This window comes from Arctopsyche grandis, chromosome 4 (assembly GCF_051622035.1).
Source record: "Arctopsyche grandis isolate Sample6627 chromosome 4, ASM5162203v2, whole genome shotgun sequence".
In the NCBI taxonomy this organism is placed as follows: Eukaryota; Metazoa; Arthropoda; class Insecta; order Trichoptera; family Hydropsychidae; genus Arctopsyche; species Arctopsyche grandis.
In genome coordinates, this window is record NC_135358.1 from 12,614,205 (window position 1) to 12,637,832 (window position 23,628).

Here is a 23,628-nt window from a genome sequence, read left to right on the forward strand (position 1 = left end):
TTTCTCAACTTTTCGTTTGTTTGAACAGGAGTTTGTATAAAAATGGTTTTTATATACATGTATGTAATATCTTTAATATAAGAGACACATTGTGGTCATTCATAGATTTTAAGCTATTAAGACATTTAAAATATTTAAGTTTAAAAGTGAATTCTTACTTTATTTTTTCAATAGTTTATCTCGTAAAATAAGTATATAACTATGTAAAACATTTTCGTATATGTACGTGTTTTGAATATATAGGTATACAAATTCTACGATGAAATACACCGAAACAGCTTGGAAAATGAGTCTTGAGATGTTGCAAGTTGGTGGAACAAAGTAGACCCGCTCCAGTTGTGTCTATTCCTATTGTATGTAATTTATTTAGTTATTATACTTGGGAAACGTGGAAAAGCCGAGGGGAAACCCAAGGGGCTTGGGATAATGAAAAAAAAAACAAAAAATCAAAAAACAAAGAAAAGAAAATATTAACTACTCAAAATAGACGAAATTAAAATAAACAAGAGAAAATAAAAACGATAAACTTAACTTCAAACAAAAAAAAAACTACAAAAACCCATTATTATTTTTTTAAAAGGTTTAAAGGTTACTCGGAGTTACTAATTCATTGGATAGTCTATTCCAAACTTAAACCATTTAATTTATTTTGTCGATCTTTCGTAAGGAGACCACTTTCAGGTTCAAATTTCAGGTTGATTATTTTCCTATATACCTACTCTTTCTAATGAAGAGTTACTAGTCATATTATTCAAGGAAAAACCTAGTTTACAGATTGTAAGATTTTAGAATTTTTTATATACATAAATAGATATCCGTGAAATGACGAAGCATCATTTTATTGAAAAAATAATCTTCTTTCGACAAAAGACCCAATTAGTTACTCGGTAAATCGCTCGTAAGGTCGCTCATAGCATTGCCTGATATGATAATTATCGTAGCAAGCAAAGTACCGAGTGACTTATCGCTCGATAAATTGTCCGGTGGTCCGGTCCAGTCTTCTTTGCATTAATTTTACTCATATTTCGTTTAATTGTCGAGGTTCATTCATACATTTAATTTAAATATCCATTTAAAATGTATTCACAGACAATCAAAAATCTTTTATATTTCAGATTTTTAAGCTAAATATTCAGAAATGTAGATGATCAATCCTTTCATCTCCGCTCTCAATCATTTCAGGACACGAATCATCGTGCTATTTTTTGCAGGCAATGATAAAATAATGTAAGACTATTTTAAACTGCAGTGTCACCACTCAATTACAGTGTTCTAGAATTAATAAATCAATGGCTCTATATCTTTCTTCTATTTGCCTTTTCGCATGATTTGAAATTTGCTATCTTTGCAAAAACTGATTGGATAATCAAAAGTTTATTATGACGCAATGCGTACATTTCCTAACTTGTTTACATTTCCAATAGAAAAGAGAAACACAAAGTTTCTACAAGAAATACAGTATTAACCAGTTATGTCTGCCTGGAATAAAACTCATTTGCCTTATTAATGTATATATGTATATATAAAGTATTATTTTTCAATTCACATTATAATACGAACTATTGATTTAAATTGTTCATTCAAATTAGCGCATGTATTATTTGCGCGTCACCTTATCGAGTACTTCGATACACCATTACTGGCTTACGATGTGTCGACTCATTGTTTTCACAACTGGTCAGTTATTATACACACACTTCTACGAGATTAATAATAAACAATAATGCTAGTTTTATTATTGCCGTCACGTTTTTCCTAGCCGAAGTAGATTTATGAGTTCGTAAATTAACAGCGAGCTTTAGACGCGAAATGGTTAATCGAAGAAGACTCGTTAATGTGTTTGCTAATCGAAATCCATTATACGCGTGTACCTCGCAAAGACATCTTGCGCATTTTGATTTTAACCACATGTCGTAGGTGTACATATGTTACTCAACTAATAAAATGTTACATCGATGAATTTTTAACTACAAAAAATTAACTCCCTTTAAGTATGGTTTTCCGTTTTTGCGGCCGGTTAAAAAGGATGTCATTGCTAATTATCCGGTTGTGCCGCGTATAATCGAGTAGATCCTCTTCCACCTTGTCGTGATCAATTTTGTTTTTTTTTTGTTCTGTCCCTCATTATTTTTCGACGAGTTTTAATTGCCGATCGCTGACTTGCAATCATCATTACCATGCTAATGAATTACCGATTCGAGCTTTGGCAATGCGTGTAAAAACATATTTTGCGATTTACCTACTACCTTACCGACCGCGCTCTTGAGCTTTTTACCGAGAGACTTGTACACGTATTGGTTGTTAGTTGATACAGATGTATATTACTGGTCTTGCTTAATTTTGTCTGTTAGTTATGTACATATTATCGTTCAATTCATTCTAATCTGATAAGCATAAATATTCAAAACCCTGCTTTCAATATATTCGTTAATGAATTTGATTATTTACTCTTATAAACAATTTTATCAATTTTCGGTACAGTAACAACGCATCTCCTACAACCTCATTTAGAAACAGCCATATAATCCACATAATGTCCGAATGGCTCAACAATTTGGTTTACTTCGCTTCTGTATCTTTTATGATCAACCCTTTTACAGCACATTCTTCTCGGTGAATCTCTCAAAGTGTACTGCTGTCGAACTTTTTTATACCAACTTAATCAACTAAACCATTGGTAATGAAATAACATCAATCATTTTTTTAATCTCGTACGTACACACACCATGTTTCAAATTTTCGCACATGATCGTCGTGGAAAAGTACACGCTTTTCTTAACATCTTTGGAATGTCTTGAAGATTGATCGCGGCGATATTCGCCGGGAAAAACGGACACGCATTATTTAAACTATCGAGATTTGCATATTTGTCCGCAATGCACGTGCGCGACAGACCCACCCCTCCATTTCATCTGACTTGCATGTATTCATCGCCATGTATCAACCGCCTAATAGTTATTTAAATGCGTACCTCCTTGGGTGTGTCGTTTCGCTAAGTCCATACAGTTCGAGTGATGAATTGTGCATACATTTGTCGGATCGGGTCCACCCTTTCACCTTAATCCTTTATATGTACATATTCTCGGCTAAAGCCCAGCTTAGCGTCCTAGGATTCCGGAGTGGTAATCCATGAATAATGCCGAAGGACACAATACTCTTACGTGATCGTTCGATTAGCTGCCTGCAAGGGTGTGGTCCTGCCTGATTGATGGATCGGTGTTCTTGGGTCGTAAGACCTGTTTCAGTAATAAAATTAAATACATTATTGGTGTATGGATAGGTATTTATAGTAAATTAAATGAACATGCTTTGTTTTGCTTTATTCCAATTTATTAAGAATACAAGTTTTAGATATAAAATTAAGAGAAAACAACATAATCCAACAGCTAAAATTTGCCCTGTAATGAATAATTTATCATTTGAAATATCATAAATGTAAAAATTCGGATAAAAATTTCGTCAACCCGAGAGCATAATTTAAAGAGCATACCTCTATTATAATAAACAACCTCTTTTGGGTGTCAAGTCTTATATCAATTAATTTTCCCTGAGAAAAATCGGCACTTATCGGCATTACTAAGCCTCGACTGGTACACATTATCGCAATCGAAATGTTATGCATATGTAGTTCATTCGTCATATTATTGATAGTTTATTCTTCATCAGCTGAACACTAGTATTATGATTATGATACCAAAAATAATTTCGACCACAAAATATCGATCGTCAATAAAAATACATATGTTTGTATTATGTTACAATGCACTCGGCTCATAGGAAGTAAACCAGAAATCTTGGTTTTGATTTTTAAATCGCTGTATCCATTAAATTTCTGCATACAGACATACATAGAAATACATATATAAAACATAGACGGACAGATAAATTGCGCTCAAATCGCCCGCACACATTGTATTTATATTTACAGATAAAATTCGGTCCATAGACCGAACGGTTAATTTTTAATTGCAATGTTTTTCAATTTGTGTTATTGTTTTCTGGATTTACGATATTTATTTGTTTCGACGTCGAGGGCGTTAGCTGGAGATTCGCTTGTCTTACGATGACAACCAGCAATTATTGGCAAGTCGCAGATGAATCGTTGAAGTCTCCGAGCGTAATTTATAACTCGGACGCAAAACTCTCGGCATGAAGTAATAAACGAAATCGTGATCGGCGCAATTTTTTTCCACACCGAACAAACCGCGTCGAAATTTATTATATGTATTGCGAATAACTCAATTTATGGACTCATATAATAGAATCGCGTTTATTATTATTTTTATCGTTGAGAATTTTACGACAGTGCACGCGCACCCACACGTCCGATTTGAATTCTTCCTAAAGCCCGATTGATACTCGCGGCATGATTTTTCACTCATTCGATCCAATGAAAATGCGATGCGATTTTCACCGATCGGTGAAAAATCTACCAGATCGTAATAGTGACTGTAAGCGAACTGGCGTTTGAAAAGTCATGAGCTGTCATTAAACCATGTGCAATATGTTACACGCGTGTATATAATAAACGCGTGTAATATTTAATTACAGTCTTCACACCGTCAGTTCTATTTTTCAGACTAGTGGAGGGGTCATGAGGGTGACACTGATCAACAGATAAAGTAACATTACTTAAGTGTACGTATTGTGGGTATAAACACGCGAAACACGTTTCACTCATCTGACAATTCATATAAGTAGTAGTAGGAGAATGATTTTTAACGTGAAACTACGTCTATTCTATATTAGCGGTAGCCGCGACACGAAAACTGACAATTATTTTGCCTGGTGATTTACAGTTAGTTTGCAGTGTTGCGTTAAAGATATGCGAAAAATATATAAAATTCCCGTAAACGACCGTAATAAACAAAACTTTTGTTAATTATATGTACATTCACAAAACAAATGATGAGTCTGATTTCAACACAACGGATGAAACCTCTTTTATTTCGGTATTTTTTTACAAGGTTTATATTAGTTTTATTTAATTTGACGATGATGTGGGCAAGGATTCTTGCAACCTATTTGTAATCCGTGCATACACAGATTTCCGATAATAATACCGTCAATCCTTCTATAAAGCGCTAATTCGTTTCAGTAAAAAGGCGTAAGAAATTTAAGAAAATAAATGAAGAAAAAATGTAAAATGGGGTAAAACATACGTAATTGTATCAAGTTTTCTTGCAATTTCATTATTTTACTTTTCCCTTCCTATATTTCCCATATTCTTGTGGAAAAAATTTAGCACATGTTAGGATACAAAATGTACAATATTTTATCAAAAAATTGAGTGGACTTCCCAAAAAAATTATTTTTAAAGACTGAGACGTTAGCCAGAATGATAGTTGCTTTGTTGTAATATTGTATCTGTTTACTTGATTACCATATCAATTAATCAACATTCAGTACCTACATTACACTACATATGTGCATATGCCGCACCATGTGACTTAAATCTGTGTGTATTCGGTATTATTATTTTTTTTAATTTGGAACAATTCGAGATAGTATGTCAGTGCTTTGCTGTATTACATATATATTTTACCATGATTCCATTACGGATATTACCCCTGAGATATATATACCTAGGGCATTAAACTTGTACATATATAAATTTATATAAGTATTATAAATAGTAGTTACAAATAGTAGATAGGATGGTTTTGCCGATTTTGATTAAAAACCGCTTTAACAATGAAATCATATAAATTGACAAACTTTGATAAGAAATCATATAAAGTCACAAATATCCAAGTCTGACTAGCAGCACTTCAGAAATACTTTATAATATATTCTCTTCAATCCAGGTCAACCTAAGGCTTGAACCCAGGTACGTCCTGATTGTTAGCATTAACGCAACCAAGATTAATAATTTCATGTTTATTACAACTACATACATATGTATATGTCGTATGCAATGAAACCAAAAACTATTAAATTTAAAATTCTAGGATAATAATTTTATTTTAAATTAAATTAATTTGCATTTAATAAATATTGAATTAAAAATTGAGGTAAGTCGTAATATAGTAGGGATATTATGATCATCCTTGTACCATGCCGACGGAGAGTGTAGAAACGGAGAGTTCATTTAACTAGAATTGATGTTTCGCAGGGGACCCATCCCTATGATGAAAATAATACGAGATGACTTGACCGTGAGGCTCAAGACGAAACATCACTGTCGACCTCGCGCGTGTACGATGAGGCCAGTTTACCTTTGGTGGCGACAAATTTTGCCGTCTAAAAACGGCGAGGTCGACACCTGAAAATGGCAAACACCGACTGTATCACCTGACGTCAATTTGGTCGACGGTCCAATTAACTCTCGTGTGTTTACCGAACGTCCAAATCGACATGCTTTCGACCGCTAATACGTTCCGCGCCGATGGTTTTCGATTTTAAACCGAAAGTGTCAAGCTTGACTTGATTGTGCGCTATCCGATGGCATCGCCCACTTGCTTATACGCGGGGCTATTATCAAAATTGTGCACATTGTGGATCTCGGAAAAAAATGCATAATGTGCCATTGTGTGTGTTCAATGCGATCTGTTGTCGCGTGGGCGCCTTTGTTGTCGCCTTGACACTGGACAACCCACGTTCGGGACGCGAGATTTTAATAATTCTACTCGATTTGTATTAAAGATATGCTATCACTGTCTGGTGGAGCTTTACGGTATATTCGAGATTGAAATCCCATTTGAATGCGAGCTTTTTCACTGCTTGTAAGTATGGTAATATAAAGTTGCGTATAATTCAATTCAATTCATTCCGATGGAATATGCTATATTCGCAGATATAACTCAATCAGATTCGACCCAAAACTTAGTACATACTGTTTACAAGATATTGACGATCTTTCGTCAGAATTTTCCATTCGACAGGTTGTTTTCATACAAAATTTGGCATGTTATCTGTTTGTATGTTCTAGTCGGATCATTTTTGAATTTTTGAATATTTTGAAGCAATACAAATTTGAATTCAAGGTGGCTAGTATTATATGTTGATCGGCATATAGTGTAATGAACACAGAGATACATACATATGTATGTACTTCCTATCATTTAGTGATGTGTTATATCTAGAGTTGACATGTTGACATCTTGACAGTTACAATGTTTGTCATAGTGAAGCAGCAATATTTGAAATCGAGTATGTATAGCATGTTTGGATGCATTCAAAAGTCGTTAGTCTTGGCGTGCCATCTAGTAATATTATTATACCTTACCGTAAAATACATATAACCTTATCTATGTTTGTTCAAAGTATAATATAATATATAAATAACGTTACCGCTTGTAACTTTATCAATACAATTATTTGTCAAATACTAATAATCGTATTCTTGACCTAGCTATTAGTAGTTTCCCCTTATATATTTCTCGTGCTGACTCTACGCTAATCCATGAAGATTCTCATCATTTATCCTTTTGCATCTCAATAATTTACAACAAATCTTCACCCTTGAATTATAATTATAATAAAACTTTCCTCTTTAGAAAAGCTGACTATGCTACAATTATTCCAATTTTAAGCGATATCAATTGGAATTCACTTTTGTCCAATTTAAATATTGATTTAGCTTGTAAAAAATTTTACGATACCTTACAAAATATTATTGAATGCCACGTCCCTTTTACTCTTAAATCTAAGCGTACCAAATATCCCCCTTGGTTTACATCGTCTCTTATTAAAATAATAAAAGAAAAAAACAAATTCCATAAAAAATTTAAAATTTATTCAAATCCCTTAGATTATCAAAGTTTTTCACTATTAAGAGCTCGAATTAAAAAATATTCTTTAATCTGCTATAGAAATTATATTTCTCTTATTCAAAATAATATTAAAACTAATCCCAAATCATTTTGGTCATATATAAATTCAAAAAAAAATACCTCCTCTTCATATCCTTCCGTAATGTATTATGGAAATAAGTCGGCTTCACATGGTTCTGAAATCTGTACCATTTTTGCTGACTATTTTGACTCCACTTTCAATAGTGATTCTACCATTAACCTTTCTATCTCTAATACAGATACTTCTTCTTGTAACTTATCTACTTTTCATTTTGACTTATCTACTGTACTCAGTCACATCAACTCTCTCAATGTTAATCTTGGTGCGGGTTGTGATGGTTTGCCTTCTTTTTTCCTTGTTAAATGTGCTGTCCCATTATCTCTTCCCATAACAATCCTTTTCAATCTTTCTATGTCGAACGGTAAATTTCCTGACTATTGGAAATTATCTTACATCACCCCTATTTTTAAAAAAGGTGATAAGAATCTTATTGAGAATTACCGTCCTATATCTAAACTATCTGTCATTAGTAAAATCTTTGAAAAAATTATCTATAATTTCCTTTTCTCCAATTTCAAAAACTACATTATACCTGAACAACATGGTTTTTTTAAGGGGAGATCGGTAGAGACTAACCTGCTTAATTTCACTAGTACTCTCACATCTTATATGGACAAACGAATCCAAATAGACGTCGTTTATACGGATTTCTCTAAAGCTTTTGATAAAATCAATCACAACCTTTTACTCAATAAACTTTGGTCCCTTGGAATCCGAGGAAATTTATTTCGTTGGATCTCTTCGTATATACTAAATCGTCACCAAATCATAATTCTCAATGGTTTTAGATCATCACTTAGACATATTCCTTCCGGTGTCCCACAAGGGTCGCATTTAGGTCCCTTATTCTTTTTACTCTATATTAATGATATCTCATACATCTTCAAACATTCCTTTATACTTCTTTACGCTGATGATTTAAAAATTTACAAACCTATATACACCATAGACGATTGTCATAAGATACAAGAAGATCTAGATAGATTCTCTATATATTGTTTAAATAATGATCTTTTTATTAATCTAGAAAAATGCTCTATTTTAAATTTCACTAGAAATAAGTCAATTATTACTAATCAATATCAATTAAATCATTCAATCCTTAACACGTCATCTTCTATTAAGGATCTTGGTGTAATACTCAATAATAAACTAGATTTCTCTGAACATATTTCTTTTATTACCAACAAAGCATTTAAATCTCTTGGATTCCTACTCCGCTCAACAAAACCCTTTAATGATCCTTATGTACTAAAATTACTTTATTTTTCCTTTGTAAGGTCTCACCTTGAATTTGCCTCAATTATCTGGTCACCTTTTTATTTATCCCATATTAATTGTATTGAGAAAGTTCAACTTAAATTTATTAAATCCTTACGCTACCTTTTTCCTACCTATACCCATTCTACTGTTTCCGACATTTTAAAAATCCTTTCTTTTAACAATCTTTCTGTCAGGCGACGACATTCTGATGCTATATTCTTCTTTAAGCTCATAAATGGTTTCCTTGATTGTTCTGATTTACTGAATAAGGTTAATTTCAGAATCCCAGTTCGATACCCTAGACGCGTTACACTCTTTTCACTTGATCCTTTCAATACTAATTCCCAAAAATATTTTTATCTGCAGCGCGTTTATCGTATGTTTAACGGAGAGCTGAATGAGGTTGATCTGTTTGGTATTTCCCTACATCAATTCAGGTCTAACATCAAGAGAATCTTGACCGATTGATTCATTTTTTCTTCTATTCTATTTTTCCAATATTTCCATTATTTTTATACTTTAGTTTAGTTATGTAATGTGCTATTTAATCATATTATAGCTTTCATTCCTTTCCATTTCATTTGTTTATTTTGTATTTACCTTTTTCATTTGTTTTTTATATTTGTAAATTTCAATTTCTTCTTATATTCTATCTTATAACCTTTTCCAAATATTTTAATACTATAGTTTAATTATGCAATGTACTACATATTTTGTCATGCCTTTATTCTTTACTTTTTAATTTGTTTTCCTTATATTTATCTTTTTCATTTTTGTAAAAATCTATTATTGGACTCGGGTGTTACATATATTATTTATTTACTTTTTGTGTTTTTTATACCTATCTCTGTACATCCTGTCTGTTGATTTTTCAATTAATAAAATAAAATAAAATAAAATAAATAAATAAAACTTCATATTATGGTACATTGAACTTTTAAATTGTTTATATGTATGTGCCTGAAATTTTGAATTAAAGTTTTTCCATATCAAAAAGTTCCTACCGTTATATATTCAGATTCATAAGGATTCAATTTTTCCAGCATTTTTATTATTTACTTATAAAGTTAGTATATTAAAAATTATTTGAGTGATTTCATTGTATTATAATTGAACATTCTTTACAATTCGTTTTTTCGTTTCGGTTCTAATTGCATCTCTTCTACATATGTAGTTGCTTTTAATAAATTGATAATTAACATTAGCTACGTCGATCCAGGTGTATATAGTAAATAGCCAGTACACGGTGCATTAGTCATGTTTTTTCACCAACTTACGATCATTTTCAATATGACGAATCTTCGCGATGATTGATGGCCATGCGTGCTATCATTATTTGTTTAATGCCCGTGACCATTTACGATCTCCCCATGATCGCAAGCCAAACTCGTTTGGCCTACACTGATTACCTCTGAAGAGGACCACAACGATGAGTGCCATAAAAAAAGTGTTCGAAATCGACACAAGAAATCTTGATTTCGCACCACCCACTGAAAAAACTTATCCGTATATAGTCGTCTCTTTTTATTCGACGATGTTTTTCTTTGGCGTCCTCTATATGAGATGTATGTAGGTGATGTACATTTATTTTGCGGTTTTTCAATGGTTAGATTATGATAATGGGGCGTAATGATAAAATGATACATGTAACAAGGTGTGCACTGTTCGAAATTATTGCAATGGATTGAAATGTGTGACACACATTGAAAATTACACGCGCTGATAGATTCATAGAAACGTCATAATTGCTGATCGCATCACTGGTAAGGTCACATTTTATTTATTTAACATTGACAATGACCGAGTGTATGATGATGTTTATGTGCCGTGTTTACATTTTCTGCTGTTTTTTTCGTCTCGTTCTAACCATTCATATTGTGTTTTGGCAAAACGTCATTTTGTTTTGCGTGCTTCGAATAGTAAATTTTATTTTTGTATTCATGATATTCCGCATAAAATTATTCCGTTTTGGAAAAAGAGTATACGATGTATCCTTATGGGTAAATGAAATTGCTTTCTACAATTCAGCTCAGAATTGTGCGAGAACGCACACATTGTGATATCGCAAGATTAAAATTTTATTAACCAGTCAATGCTTTAATATTTTAGTTCAGCGTTTCACAAACTTTTTAGTCACGGAACATTATTTTTAACATTTAACTTCTCTTAATATATATATATATATATATATATATATATATATATATATATATATATATATATATATATATATATATATATATATATATATATATATATATATATATATATATATATATATATATATATATATATATATATATATATATATATATATATATATATATATATATATATATATATATATATATATATATATATATATATATATATATATATATATATATATATATATATATATATATATATATATATATATATATATATATATATATATATATATATATATATATATATATATATATATATATATATATATATATATATATATATATATATATATATATATATATATATATATATATATATATATATATATATATATATATATATATATATATATATATATATATATATATATATATATATATATATATATATATATATATATATATATATATATATATATATATATATATATATATATATATATATATATATATATATATATATATATATATATATATATATATATATATATATATATATATATATATATATATATATATATATATATATATATATATATATATATATATATATATATATATATATATATATATACATATATGCTATACATATATTCATATCTGCATATAATAAATATCATATGCACATATGAATATGAACTAATGTTTATTTATTATTTTGTTTATTTAATAATTTATTCAGAGTATAAACTGTACTACTGCTGATCAGACTTGGATATTTGTGACTCCAAGTCGATCGTTTCCTATCAGAGTTTTCCAATTTATCTGATTTCATTGTTGAAACGGTTCCTCCGTCAAATTGGAAAAAAACCATCCCACCTACCGTGTCACCACTATTTGATTATGATTTCAAAAATTTATTATCTATAACATAGATCTCTCGCTAATTTTCTTATTTATACTATTTGTATGTATTATGCTTATACGCCTGGTCACTAATATATAAAGGTTTTTTTTATTATAAATAAAATAAGCTATACTTTGGATCTTTACGTGCATATAAACCTTTTCTATTTTCAGGTAGATAATATATTAATTATATATTAGTTGGTCAGTTGATATTCAGTTTAGCCAGCTAATCAAAATATATATGAAATAAAATTAAAATTAGAAAACTACTTCCATGTTTTCGGCTTCAAAAAGTCATTTCATTATGCGCAACCATATGTCATATGTCAAATTCCGAACCAAATGTCAACATAAACTCGCAATTTAATCAAAATAGTGAACATTAATAACCTTTTATTAGGCTCAAAATTCAACACTGAGTTCATTGTCTTATAAAATGCTTTCGAATTATAGCTCTTTTTTTCTGCCACGTAAGTTTTAGGTTTACCTGAAGAACAATCAATAGAAATTCAATATTTTTTTCGTAACGTATGTGAACGTTTTTGGTTACGCGGCATAATAAACAATTAAACTTTTACTTTTGAACGTGTGTAATTTCCAAAATTTGTAACAGATGCTGTTGTTCAAAATTACTATCAGCAATAAAAATTTTAACACCTTGTTTACGTCAGTAGGTCAAGCGTCATCGCACTCTTTCTAAAAATCGACCATGTCGTCGTTTTATCGATAAGATCGACGCTCTGTTCGATCTTGAACTTGGCCTATGGCGAGGCCATCGTTCACTTGCCCACGCGCTTCAAAGAACATCATCATTATGCCACATAATTAATCGGCTTCGTGGTTTATCTGCGCGCAAAAATTTCGCTTCGATTTTTTTCACCATCGCCTGTCTTAAATTCGAGCGATTCTTCAACTCCTCCGCGAATCTATTGTGCTATGAAATGAAATATCGACCATGGTGTCTCATGTTGATCATTTTTTTCTTCTCTAAATTGAACGCTCGTCATTCTTTGTCCGTGACCTGTCCTCGACGCTTCAATTCCGAGATGAACCGTCGTGTATGTCTAATTAATTATCTTTGCAGGTCCGTTTGGGCCAAGTCTCCTCGTCGAAGCTTTAACCTCCGATTAATTCTTAAGGCTAGTCGACCTTCGATGTTTTGTCCTACCTGCCTTATAAATGCCACACCAAAAGGTTAACCCTGTGGACAGGTGCAGGTGAAATTACGCGTGGAACGTGCGTCAGATGGCGACGTTCGACAAACTAGAACCAGATCTGTTTGGTATCTGTTCACGCATCGATGTTTATTATTAAGCTGCTTATGAAATACTCTATAATACTATTTCAACTTTTTGTGTGATCTTTAACTTCATTTTTTTTAATCCTACTATCCTACGTGTTACAAATGAATGATCGTAGTATGTAGACATATTTATATACCTATATAATACTGGTGCAATTCATGGCCACAGTTTCCAATTTAGGACCACCAAATTTAGTATATTATCTCAAAGTACATCAACTTGGCACATAGTAGAAAACTTGGGAAGTTTATACACGATGCAAAGCCTTAGTTAACAACATAATCATCAATCTCACGGTACCCTAACTTGGAACCCGAAAGAGTTTCTGAAAGGTTTCGTTTCATACAAAAACGCAAATCTGTTTTATATCCTCTATGGAATTCCACAGCTTTCGATGTAGAATATATGTATATAATGTGGTTGTAGAATATATATATATATATATATATATATATATATATATATATATATATATATATATATATATATATATATAATGCCGTTACTGGACTTTTTGTCCCTAATAATTAGGTGCGTGGTAGACATCATCATTTGATAGTTGTACCTCCTGCTAGCACACAATTCTTTATCGAATGGCTCTATTCCAAGAGCTATCCGACTTCTCAATGAAATCGTTGCTGCTGAGCCTGAATGTGACATTTTCCACCTCAGTGAGCGAGGTTATCTATTTCATGATTGAATGTTATGTATGAGTGGAATTTTGATCTTCTCTCTTCCATTTGGACCTCGTAGGGATGTTTTGTATTTGCAGCTGGTTATTATATGTATATTGGTGCTGGCTATAGATGCAAGACATTCCCTACTTTGTATTTTATATTATTTGTAATTTTTGCTTTATCTCCTATTATTATAATGCTATTGTTTTTTTTTTATGATTATGTATAAATGTATTTTTTGTCTGTATATACATATGTACATATATATTTTTCTCATTTCTCTGTATTTTTTCGACCATTGTGGCGCATTAGGGATTCCTTTAATGCCACAATGATTAACTTTAACTTAAATAAATAAATAATACATATATGTCCATGTAGATTAGAATTTCTAATTAGAAGTATGACTATGGTCGTTGATGTAATAGTGACAGAAAAAAATTGAAATGGCAATGAGCGAGTCACATAGCTAAGAGAACGAGCCATATGTAGATGGACGAAGGAAGTGCTCGAATGGTACCTGAGATAATGTAAAGGGTGCAAGGAAAGCTACAGGAGAGATGGGTGGATGAAATCAGAAAATGTGTGGATTGAGAGATGAATGCAAGCGTGTTTGAGAGGCCTTCATCCAACAGTGGATGGCGAATGGCTGTGAATGATGATATTTAGTATGCTATCTTCATCTCTTGTAAGTTTTTTTATAACTCATCCACCCACGCAACGCTGGACAATTCCTCTATTCATTATTATGGTAATTTGAAAAATTACATCTTTTTTATATTAATTACATTCATTTTTTTTTACATACATAAAACGCACACTTTCTATAAAGACAGTTTTAAGTTGTTAAGAATGAATAAATTTTAAATGGCCTACTTATTGAAAAGCTATTAAGTTTTTCATTGATCCATGAAGTTTTTGATTATTATTTTCATATTAATTTCTACAATCAACTTTCGTTTCTTAGCGTTCTTCATTTTCAGTATGCATCATTACGTTCGTGATAAAATGTTCGACTTTGACTCGAATGGAGATGTTGTCATCTTTTATCAATTTGTCGAATGTCAAACCACGACGTCCGCGTGATTTTTATTTTATTCATTTTAGAGACGCATTTGCAAAAATAGAAAATAGACTCAAGTTGATATCTTTTTATCGCGTTACCAATCTGGTCAAATGCGTTAACCGTTTGCGTGTCAGCCGCGCCTAAACAGCGCTCCTGATTTCCTCTTGCGTCAGTCGCAAACGATATATTTATTCAGAGACTGTTTTTCGCTTATCCGAGCTTTTATCGTCACTACACACACCTCTTAGTAAGCATTTTCGCTAGATAAAGAACGATGCGAACAAATTTGTCCGGTTTTTTTTCTGTCTCTTTCTCTCTCTTTTATTTATTTACGTCAACTTTGAATGAATTAACTTTTGTTGTGCGATAGACGTGTTGATGGTACTATTGTCCTAGACAATGGCCGCTTTCACGTTAAATACGATTTTCCTGAAGGTGAATATAAAAGCTATTATGATCTTGCAAATTTTAGTGTGTTTATTATAACCAGTCGACACGGAAAGAGGTATTAGTTTTATATTGGATCGGTGGTCAAGCGGTCCTCAGGGTCGACCGCCATTTGATCCGATCCGCTTGACCGACACTTGTATGCTTGTCTCGCACTGCATTTTTCCTACATTTGATCTCGGCGTAAACCACCTTATCCTGTTGCTGGGAAAACGATATACCATCGGCTGCGAGATGTTGGAAAAAAGTCGACCGACTACGGTCACCGTGGTATTGCCGGCACACATATATCATGCACGATTGACCTGGTGTGCTGCTGCTGGTCGGTTGGATTGATTCGATTGTTTGGCGATGGCAAGACGGATGATGCGACGACGCTAAATCAATACGTCCGACGTGAAAAACAAACAGGCAAAAAACAATGGTTCTGCAAAACGGATACTCTCGGCGGTTTTTCTTTGCTTCCAATTATTGGTAAAAAGAAAAAAGGTCATTTTATATTTAAATCTATAGTGAATTTTAGAGAAAAAATATTGCTCCGCGTTCGTTTTATTGTTGAAGTGTTGTAATCCTAATTATCGATGTCCAATTTGTCGCGAAAATTGATTTATTCCTGATGAACACTTGAACACGTTTTCATCGTCCAAAGTTATATATGCGAATCAGGTACGCATTGTATTATTTCAGTAATATAATATTCTTTGTGTTTCATCCATAGTCGCAACTATTATAGGTGAAAGAACACTGGAATTCCTGAAGAGTACTTTTTAATTACAAATACATATTTGAAAATTACTTTTTAACTATCATTCTTTGAAACTAGTTTTGAAAGTTTGGCTTGTTTTCATAAAACTTTGTTTGCAACTTTTTTTATTTTTAAATAAAACTTTTCCTAGTGCACGGTTGCTCAAATTAATGTTTGTTTTTTTTTACTGTTGACTGAAACGTTCTAAATTCAAATTCTAACTATAATCGATAAAAATATGAATGTATTCTTATTTGCTGACAAATGTTTGATATTACTTAATCCACATCATGAAAGTCGAGACGTTATTACTAGAACAATTAAGTTGTAGGTTGAGTAAGGAAAAATTAGACAGCTGGAGGTGTCTTTCACAGGGGTGTGCTCATGTACAATGCCTTCCCTGAGTATGTCAGGTTTTCTAAGACAGTGCAAGGAGACACCTCTGTAAGAGACAGTGCATATAAATTTTGTATATATGTATATAATTTTAGAGTTAAGTAATTGAGAATCTATTTGAGTAAATATAGATATAAATATTATATTAGCTAAATAGCTAAAATTATATAATCTAATATATAATTTCGAAAGAGACTTTGTAAGTATGTAAATAAATATGTAATGTTGGTTGTTAACATCGAAAACAAATCGAAGTTTCTATGACGATTCGATATAAATTTAATAAAAAATCAAATGAATATTTACTATTAGATTCGCCATGTGTAAGCTGTTTATATTACAAATACTGAGCGAAGCTGGGTAAAACAACTAGTTATAAATATATAGAACACATCCTAAAAATGTGAAATGCACACAAAAATCATAAAAAATCGAAAATATAATTCAAAAACCTTTTCTTATGTCTGTGGTTTACTTGGGAGCGTTCGAGTAAAACAGCGGTATTTTAACATTAGTGTGACGTTAAAGTATTTTTATAAGTTCACGTACTCCCATAAAACCGTACTATAAATACGTGAACTTCCATTCTAACGATATCGCTTACATTGACCGCAACCCAAAGCCAAAGGTCTAAAACCACTCGTAAAATGACGTCAATTCCAATTGAGAATTACATCTCCCTATTGACAACTTACCCTGCTGTAATTGACCTTTGACACGATATCCTAGCAAAAAAAATATTGCTTCGAAACCGCCAACCGCCACAAGATATCGGAATAGTCCAGAGCAGCAAAGGTAAAATAATCATTCGCATATACATATGTATGATTTAACAACATTAGCAACATTCCGCAATTGAGAATATTTACGTGTAAACACAGACAGCGTGTTTACTGGTTTTACTACGTGCAGGAACATTATCGTTTAGATTGCTGGCGCGATTCAACCAGATTCCTAAACATCGTCGGAACGCCACTACCGTCGACAGATACGACGAACAATTGCGTAAATCGAACATTAATGATCCTAGATCGACGGACCAGATACCTATCCGAACATACACACGTTATAAATATAAACAGTAAATCGATATCTGCAGGGGCACCTGGCCAGGTATCGGAATTAGCAGGTAACCGCACTTGTCCTTCGATTGCCCAACCGCCTACATGACTTTCAAATTCCGAATCGATACACCGCTCATTATAAACCTGGTTGAATAATGAATGTGCACGGCTAGAGGTGCAACGGTTAAGTTTTTCAAAATTGAAATCTCGCAAGAAGAAAGTGTCCCGAGAGAGCGCCGAGTGAAAGTGAACCGACGCAGAGTGGAAAGCAGAAAGGAAAGGGCGATTGCGAGTTTTTGAATTTGGACCGAAATGCTTATGCTTACCTTTCCAATCGGCGAAATGGGTCAAACAGATGTTTATATATGGATTCTCTTACGCTTTTAACCCTATTACTGCGGCGCCCGGTTGCCCGAGCTAATTTTATTCAATCCGTTTTATTAATAAATGTACGACACTCTTTTTTTTAGATTTTGTATGGACTTATTGAAATCTAAATTTTGGGAGTGCCAGTTTTTGAAACACGTGTTGATTTATTGATACGCTGTGGCATTTGACTCACATTAGTGGATTTTTAACCTTCTTTGCAGTCGTTTTTTTTTTTTTTCTGGAAAGTGGCCTATTATATTTTAAAACATATTATCTTAACATAATATAAAAATGATGAATCATACTCGGGCGTACATAATGATATTTAAAATTAAAATTTACCTAATTAATTGTTTGAAATTAAATTATTATTGCTATCTTTAGCGAGACACTTCCTCCTTTTTATTATTATTTAACTAGTGTTCTGCCTTGTTAACTGAATTGATACACGAATTAAAATAAAGTTATATGTTATAATATAAATATTTAGTAAGGTGATTTATGGGCACAGTGTGTGTGTGTCACCCGTGACTCGGCCCAACGTCGTACATGCCTGTCGTCAAATGACGCTCCACACCCCCTCCCCCACTTCCCCGCTACCACACTGCCCCGCGTCTCGAATACTTCACTCTGATTGGGTGTGTGTCCACGCGTCTGCCACACACATACATCCGCATCGGTCACGTCTCTTTTTATGTATATTATATTATATTTTCCCATGATACCATTACGAGTTTTACCCTGGATTTATATACCTATGGTATTAAACTTGTACGTATATAAATTTAAATTATAAATTTGAAAGCATATTCAAATAGTTGTGAAAAATTGGAGGTAGGGTGGTTTTGCCTATTTGATGAAGAACCTTTTCTACAATGAAATCTGATATTGGTAAACCACCGAGCAATATAATGCTGGCTTTATAATATTATAATATATTTATTTTTTATTATGGAGAAGAAAACATCACAATTGGTTGGGAACTATTTAGCTCTAAACGACTTCATCAATTACATTAAATATTTTTAATTTGAATTTATCCATTTTTATAATACGAGTTTCGCACGAATCAAGATAACTCGCTAGCCGATTTATCGACTCGATTCAACATAATTATATATTATATTTTTTGTTGCAAATTTTGGTGAGTGGACTTATTTCCTAGTAATAAAAATTTATACCACAAAAGTCAAAGTTGAAAATACGTACATCAGATTGCCTAGCTCTCATCCTTGGAACGTTTTTTTATTTTTATTATATGCCTATTATTCTTCGTTTATTGAATGGATACATTCTCCTTATGCCGCTTTTTCAACGCAGCACGCAACCGCTATAATACTCGATTTTTATCAACGTGTAATCGGGTTCGATTCACTGGAGATTTTCCTTTGAAAATTTTGAAAATCGCAAGCGTAAAATTTCTCGATCAAAGTCCGTTATAAATTAACCGAAAATATTACACATATACAATCTACGATGATTAATTCACGCCTTAAATTGGAAATGTAGAATTTAGCTCGGTTCAATTAGACTAATTGGATCGATTCCATTAGAAGCGTCTAATGTGCTTCAAATTTATATCGCTAGCGTTGTGTATGTAGATAACGTCTTCACGTCATTTGTAATTAAAGTATGTAGATATTGTCGTTTTATTTACGGTGGTTTTTGATATGGATTCGATTTCATGATTGACCCTCTTTACTATCTTACAGTGTGATTGAAATATTGAATTGTATCATTTACTTTTTTCTCAAATATCCATCTTTTCTTGTTTGTTTTAATTTTATACAGAACTATGAACCATTTATATTACATAATACGCACTATTGAGATTTGACTGTGAAATGAGTTGAATAAAGTTAATATTTTTCCATTCCAATTTCAAATTTTCGGTGTTTCTGGTAGAATTTACACACAATTAAGGTCAAGGTCTGATTTCGTGCTTGCTTAATTTTTATCGGAACCAAATTATTTATTCCGAGTTTGCTTACATATAATATATTAGTAAGTTTAAATAAAGTGATATATGATAGGGAGTTCATCACCGGTAAATGTCCCGAAAAATAACTCGGTAATTTATCGGTAAATCAACAAAACATATTCGCTGCGCTCTATCACATTCCTCGATTTTATTTTATCTTTTGGCAACACTGGTCCCGTCACGTGCTCAATCCAAGAGAAAAAATTTACACTGATGAAAATAATATAAGTTATAGAATAAATTTACAAAAAAGATGTAGTAAATCTACATATCAGTTTCAGATTCCAATGATGATATTGCAGTAGTTCCATCTGCAACTAAATGTTTGTTATCAGTAAAAGAAAGGTTTCAGTTAGCTCTTAGAAATAAAACTGAAGTCAATTTGGGAAAGGAACCTACCCAGAAGAATAAAAATAAAGTAATTGTGAGAAATTACTTTTTTGATAAAACAGAAGAAAAAAATACTTGAAAAATTAGATCATAACCATCTAACAATAGTGACAACCATTCGGCAATATATCTTAATATATAGTAAAGGGATAATATTTTTGGCACGGCTGTATAATAAATTACACGTCAAATGTCAAAACGACATTTAATGCCAAATTAAGACCTCTAAAATAGCTCTCACGACAGAATCGGCGTTCGCTCGGCAAATCAAACGTCAAACGGATTACCAGGAACAAAAATAAAATTTGACGTTACAGTGAAATCATAACCAGTTACATTTGCACTGGGTAGTATTTATTTAAGGGTTAGGTTAAGTTAGGGTTGGCCCTATTCATTTAATATTAGGTTGTTAGGGTCGGTATTTATTTTCGTTACTGGCAACCCATTTGACGTATAATTTGCCGGGCGAAAACCGAATCTGTCGTACAAACTTTTTTAGAGAGGGGCATTCTTTTTATTTGCCGGGCCGATAAATTTTACCCTTCAATAAATAACGTTTATTAGCGTTTGTTATATTTAATAAAAAAAAAAGTATTTTATTTTTTAAATTAAAAAATTCGGTAATTGGTAAAAACAATATCAGATTACCGATAAACGAAAATTACTATAAATGAACTCACATATTCGTAGAATATGTATATCAAATATCAATACATACATATTCTACGAATCTACAATTATTCTGTGGAATCTAAAACATGTTCCTATGTTGAGATTCGATAGTAAATAGTTACTATAGATATAATTCAATTCTAGTTAATTTAGACAGTTTTATTGAACATACTGTGAACTCTTTATGAGACTTCGTGTCTATCCTACAATTCGACTTCATTTTTCCATGTTTATTGTTCACCATAAATTAAGACTCTTTGTATGTGTCGCATAAAAGTAAATTGTTGGATCGCGTGAATATATTTTTTTACGTATATAGTACTATGAAACAGGCAAACTCGAATGTATTGATAATGATATGTATTGCGAAATCATACGTTTCATTTCAAACAATATATGGTAAATATTTTAATTGTCTTATAATGTGAAATTTTATTTTAGTAACTGTTATTGAGGTTGGGTACCCCACAACCGCGTCTTGGGGTACCTTTACATTGACCGATAAAATACTCGTTTTGTTTCCTTTCAGTTGGTCTTCTTTCTCCAGTGCTCTACATTTGCGACCTTTTTTTTCGCCAACGACAATCGTATGTGGTCAGGGGATATGCACTTGTGGTGCTTATTAGTATTATTATAAAACATACTAATTTTTTTTATTTTTTTTTGTTCACAGTGAGAGTACCTCATCCTCCTCAGAGACCATGGATTCCCTTAACACGTCCCAATCGAACAAGGCCAACGTGTAAGTGTATTATTTTATATATATGATCTATTTTGTTTCCACTACTTTTTATAATTATCACACTCGTTGAAATTTTAGGTATATTTACGGTGATGTGCTACAACGTTTTGTGTGATAAATATGCTACTAGACAAATGTATGGATACTGTCCTTCGTGGGCGCTCAATTGGGAGTACAGAAAAAAGGCTATTTTGGATGAAATTAGACATTATGCAGCAGATATTATCAGCTTACAGGTAAGTTGGGAGTAGTCGATTGCTTGGTTTCATTGATTTTACTATTATAATTTCTCCCAAATATTCTTAAATAAGTAAATAAATAATTTTATGATTTTTTTATTTACACATTGATGTTTTGTAGGAATTGGAAACCGATCAATTTTATAATTATTTTCTACCGGAATTAAAACAGGATGGATATGATGGTATTTTTTCACCTAAATCAAGAGCGAAAACTATGTCAGAAAGTGAAAGGAAATTTGTAGATGGATGTGCAATTTTTTTTCGAGCTGCGAAGTTAGCAACTTTTAGTCACAAATTATACTTCAATTGTATATATTCCATTTGTATTTCATAATACATTTTATTTGATTTTAGATTTAAATTAGTTAAAGAACAACTCATTGAATTCAATCAATTGGCGATGGCGAACTCGGAAGGATCAGATAACATGCTGAACAGGGTCATGCCCAAAGACAACATAGGCTTAGCTGCTTTACTTAGAACGAAAGATGCTGCATGGGAGAATGGTAGGATTTTATATAGTTTTATTTATATTTTATTTTACCTTTTGAACATTACAATGTTTTTAAGCTGACTTTATTTCTAGGTTTACCAACTGATGCAGCACAAATAGGTCAACCACTATTAGTGTGTACAGCGCATATACATTGGGACCCAGAATATAGCGACGTTAAACTTATACAAACCATGATGCTAAGTAATGAATTGAAGAGCATTTTGGAAGAGGCGGTCCAACTTACAAGAATTACACCAAAGTCTCCGAGCAGTCATGACCTTGCTCCACCAGTACAATTATTATTGTGTGGAGACTTCAATTCACTACCCGACAGTGGTTTGTTTCAATTTTATTTTGAACCGTGTTTATTTTTTGTTTCATCAAGAAATGCTATAAATTTACATATTTCATTTACAGGTGTCATAGAATTCTTAACATCGGGAAGAGTTCCAGCAGATCATAGAGATTTCAAAGAACTAGGCTATTCAACAAGTTTGCAACGCATATCTGGCTCAGAGCGTCCAAATGAATTTACTCATCCTTTTAAATTAGCCTCTGCATATAGTGAAGATATAATGCCCTATACTAATTATACGTAAGTTATTCTAGTAATTTAATGTAAGCAAATTTTTGTTTGTATTTATTTACACATGTTATGATATTTTCAGGTTTGATTTCAAGGGGATCATAGATTATATATTTTATTCGAAACAGAGCATGACGCCTTTGGGACTTTTGGGACCTCTCTCAGCAGATTGGTTTCGGGATAATAAAATCATTGGATGTCCTCACCCTCACATTCCTTCAGGTATTTTTAGTTTGTCTTACATTTTTGTACATACTGTAGCGTGTACGTAT

General features: G+C 32.1%; 1 protein-coding gene across 1 annotated transcript in view; it reads left to right on the top strand.

Annotated features, from left to right (window-relative positions):
- Window positions 1-23,628, top strand: part of twin (CCR4-NOT transcription complex subunit 6-like twin) — a 96,627-nt gene that overhangs the window by 66,082 nt on the left and 6,917 nt on the right. Inside the window, exons 4-10 of the mRNA XM_077429603.1 lie at window positions 21,964-22,032; window positions 22,111-22,268; window positions 22,393-22,547; window positions 22,629-22,780; window positions 22,861-23,106; window positions 23,188-23,365; window positions 23,439-23,578. Of these exons, the coding sequence (XP_077285729.1) occupies window positions 21,964-22,032; window positions 22,111-22,268; window positions 22,393-22,547; window positions 22,629-22,780; window positions 22,861-23,106; window positions 23,188-23,365; window positions 23,439-23,578 (1,098 nt within the window). The remainder of the gene's footprint in view (window positions 1-21,963; window positions 22,033-22,110; window positions 22,269-22,392; window positions 22,548-22,628; window positions 22,781-22,860; window positions 23,107-23,187; window positions 23,366-23,438; window positions 23,579-23,628) is intronic.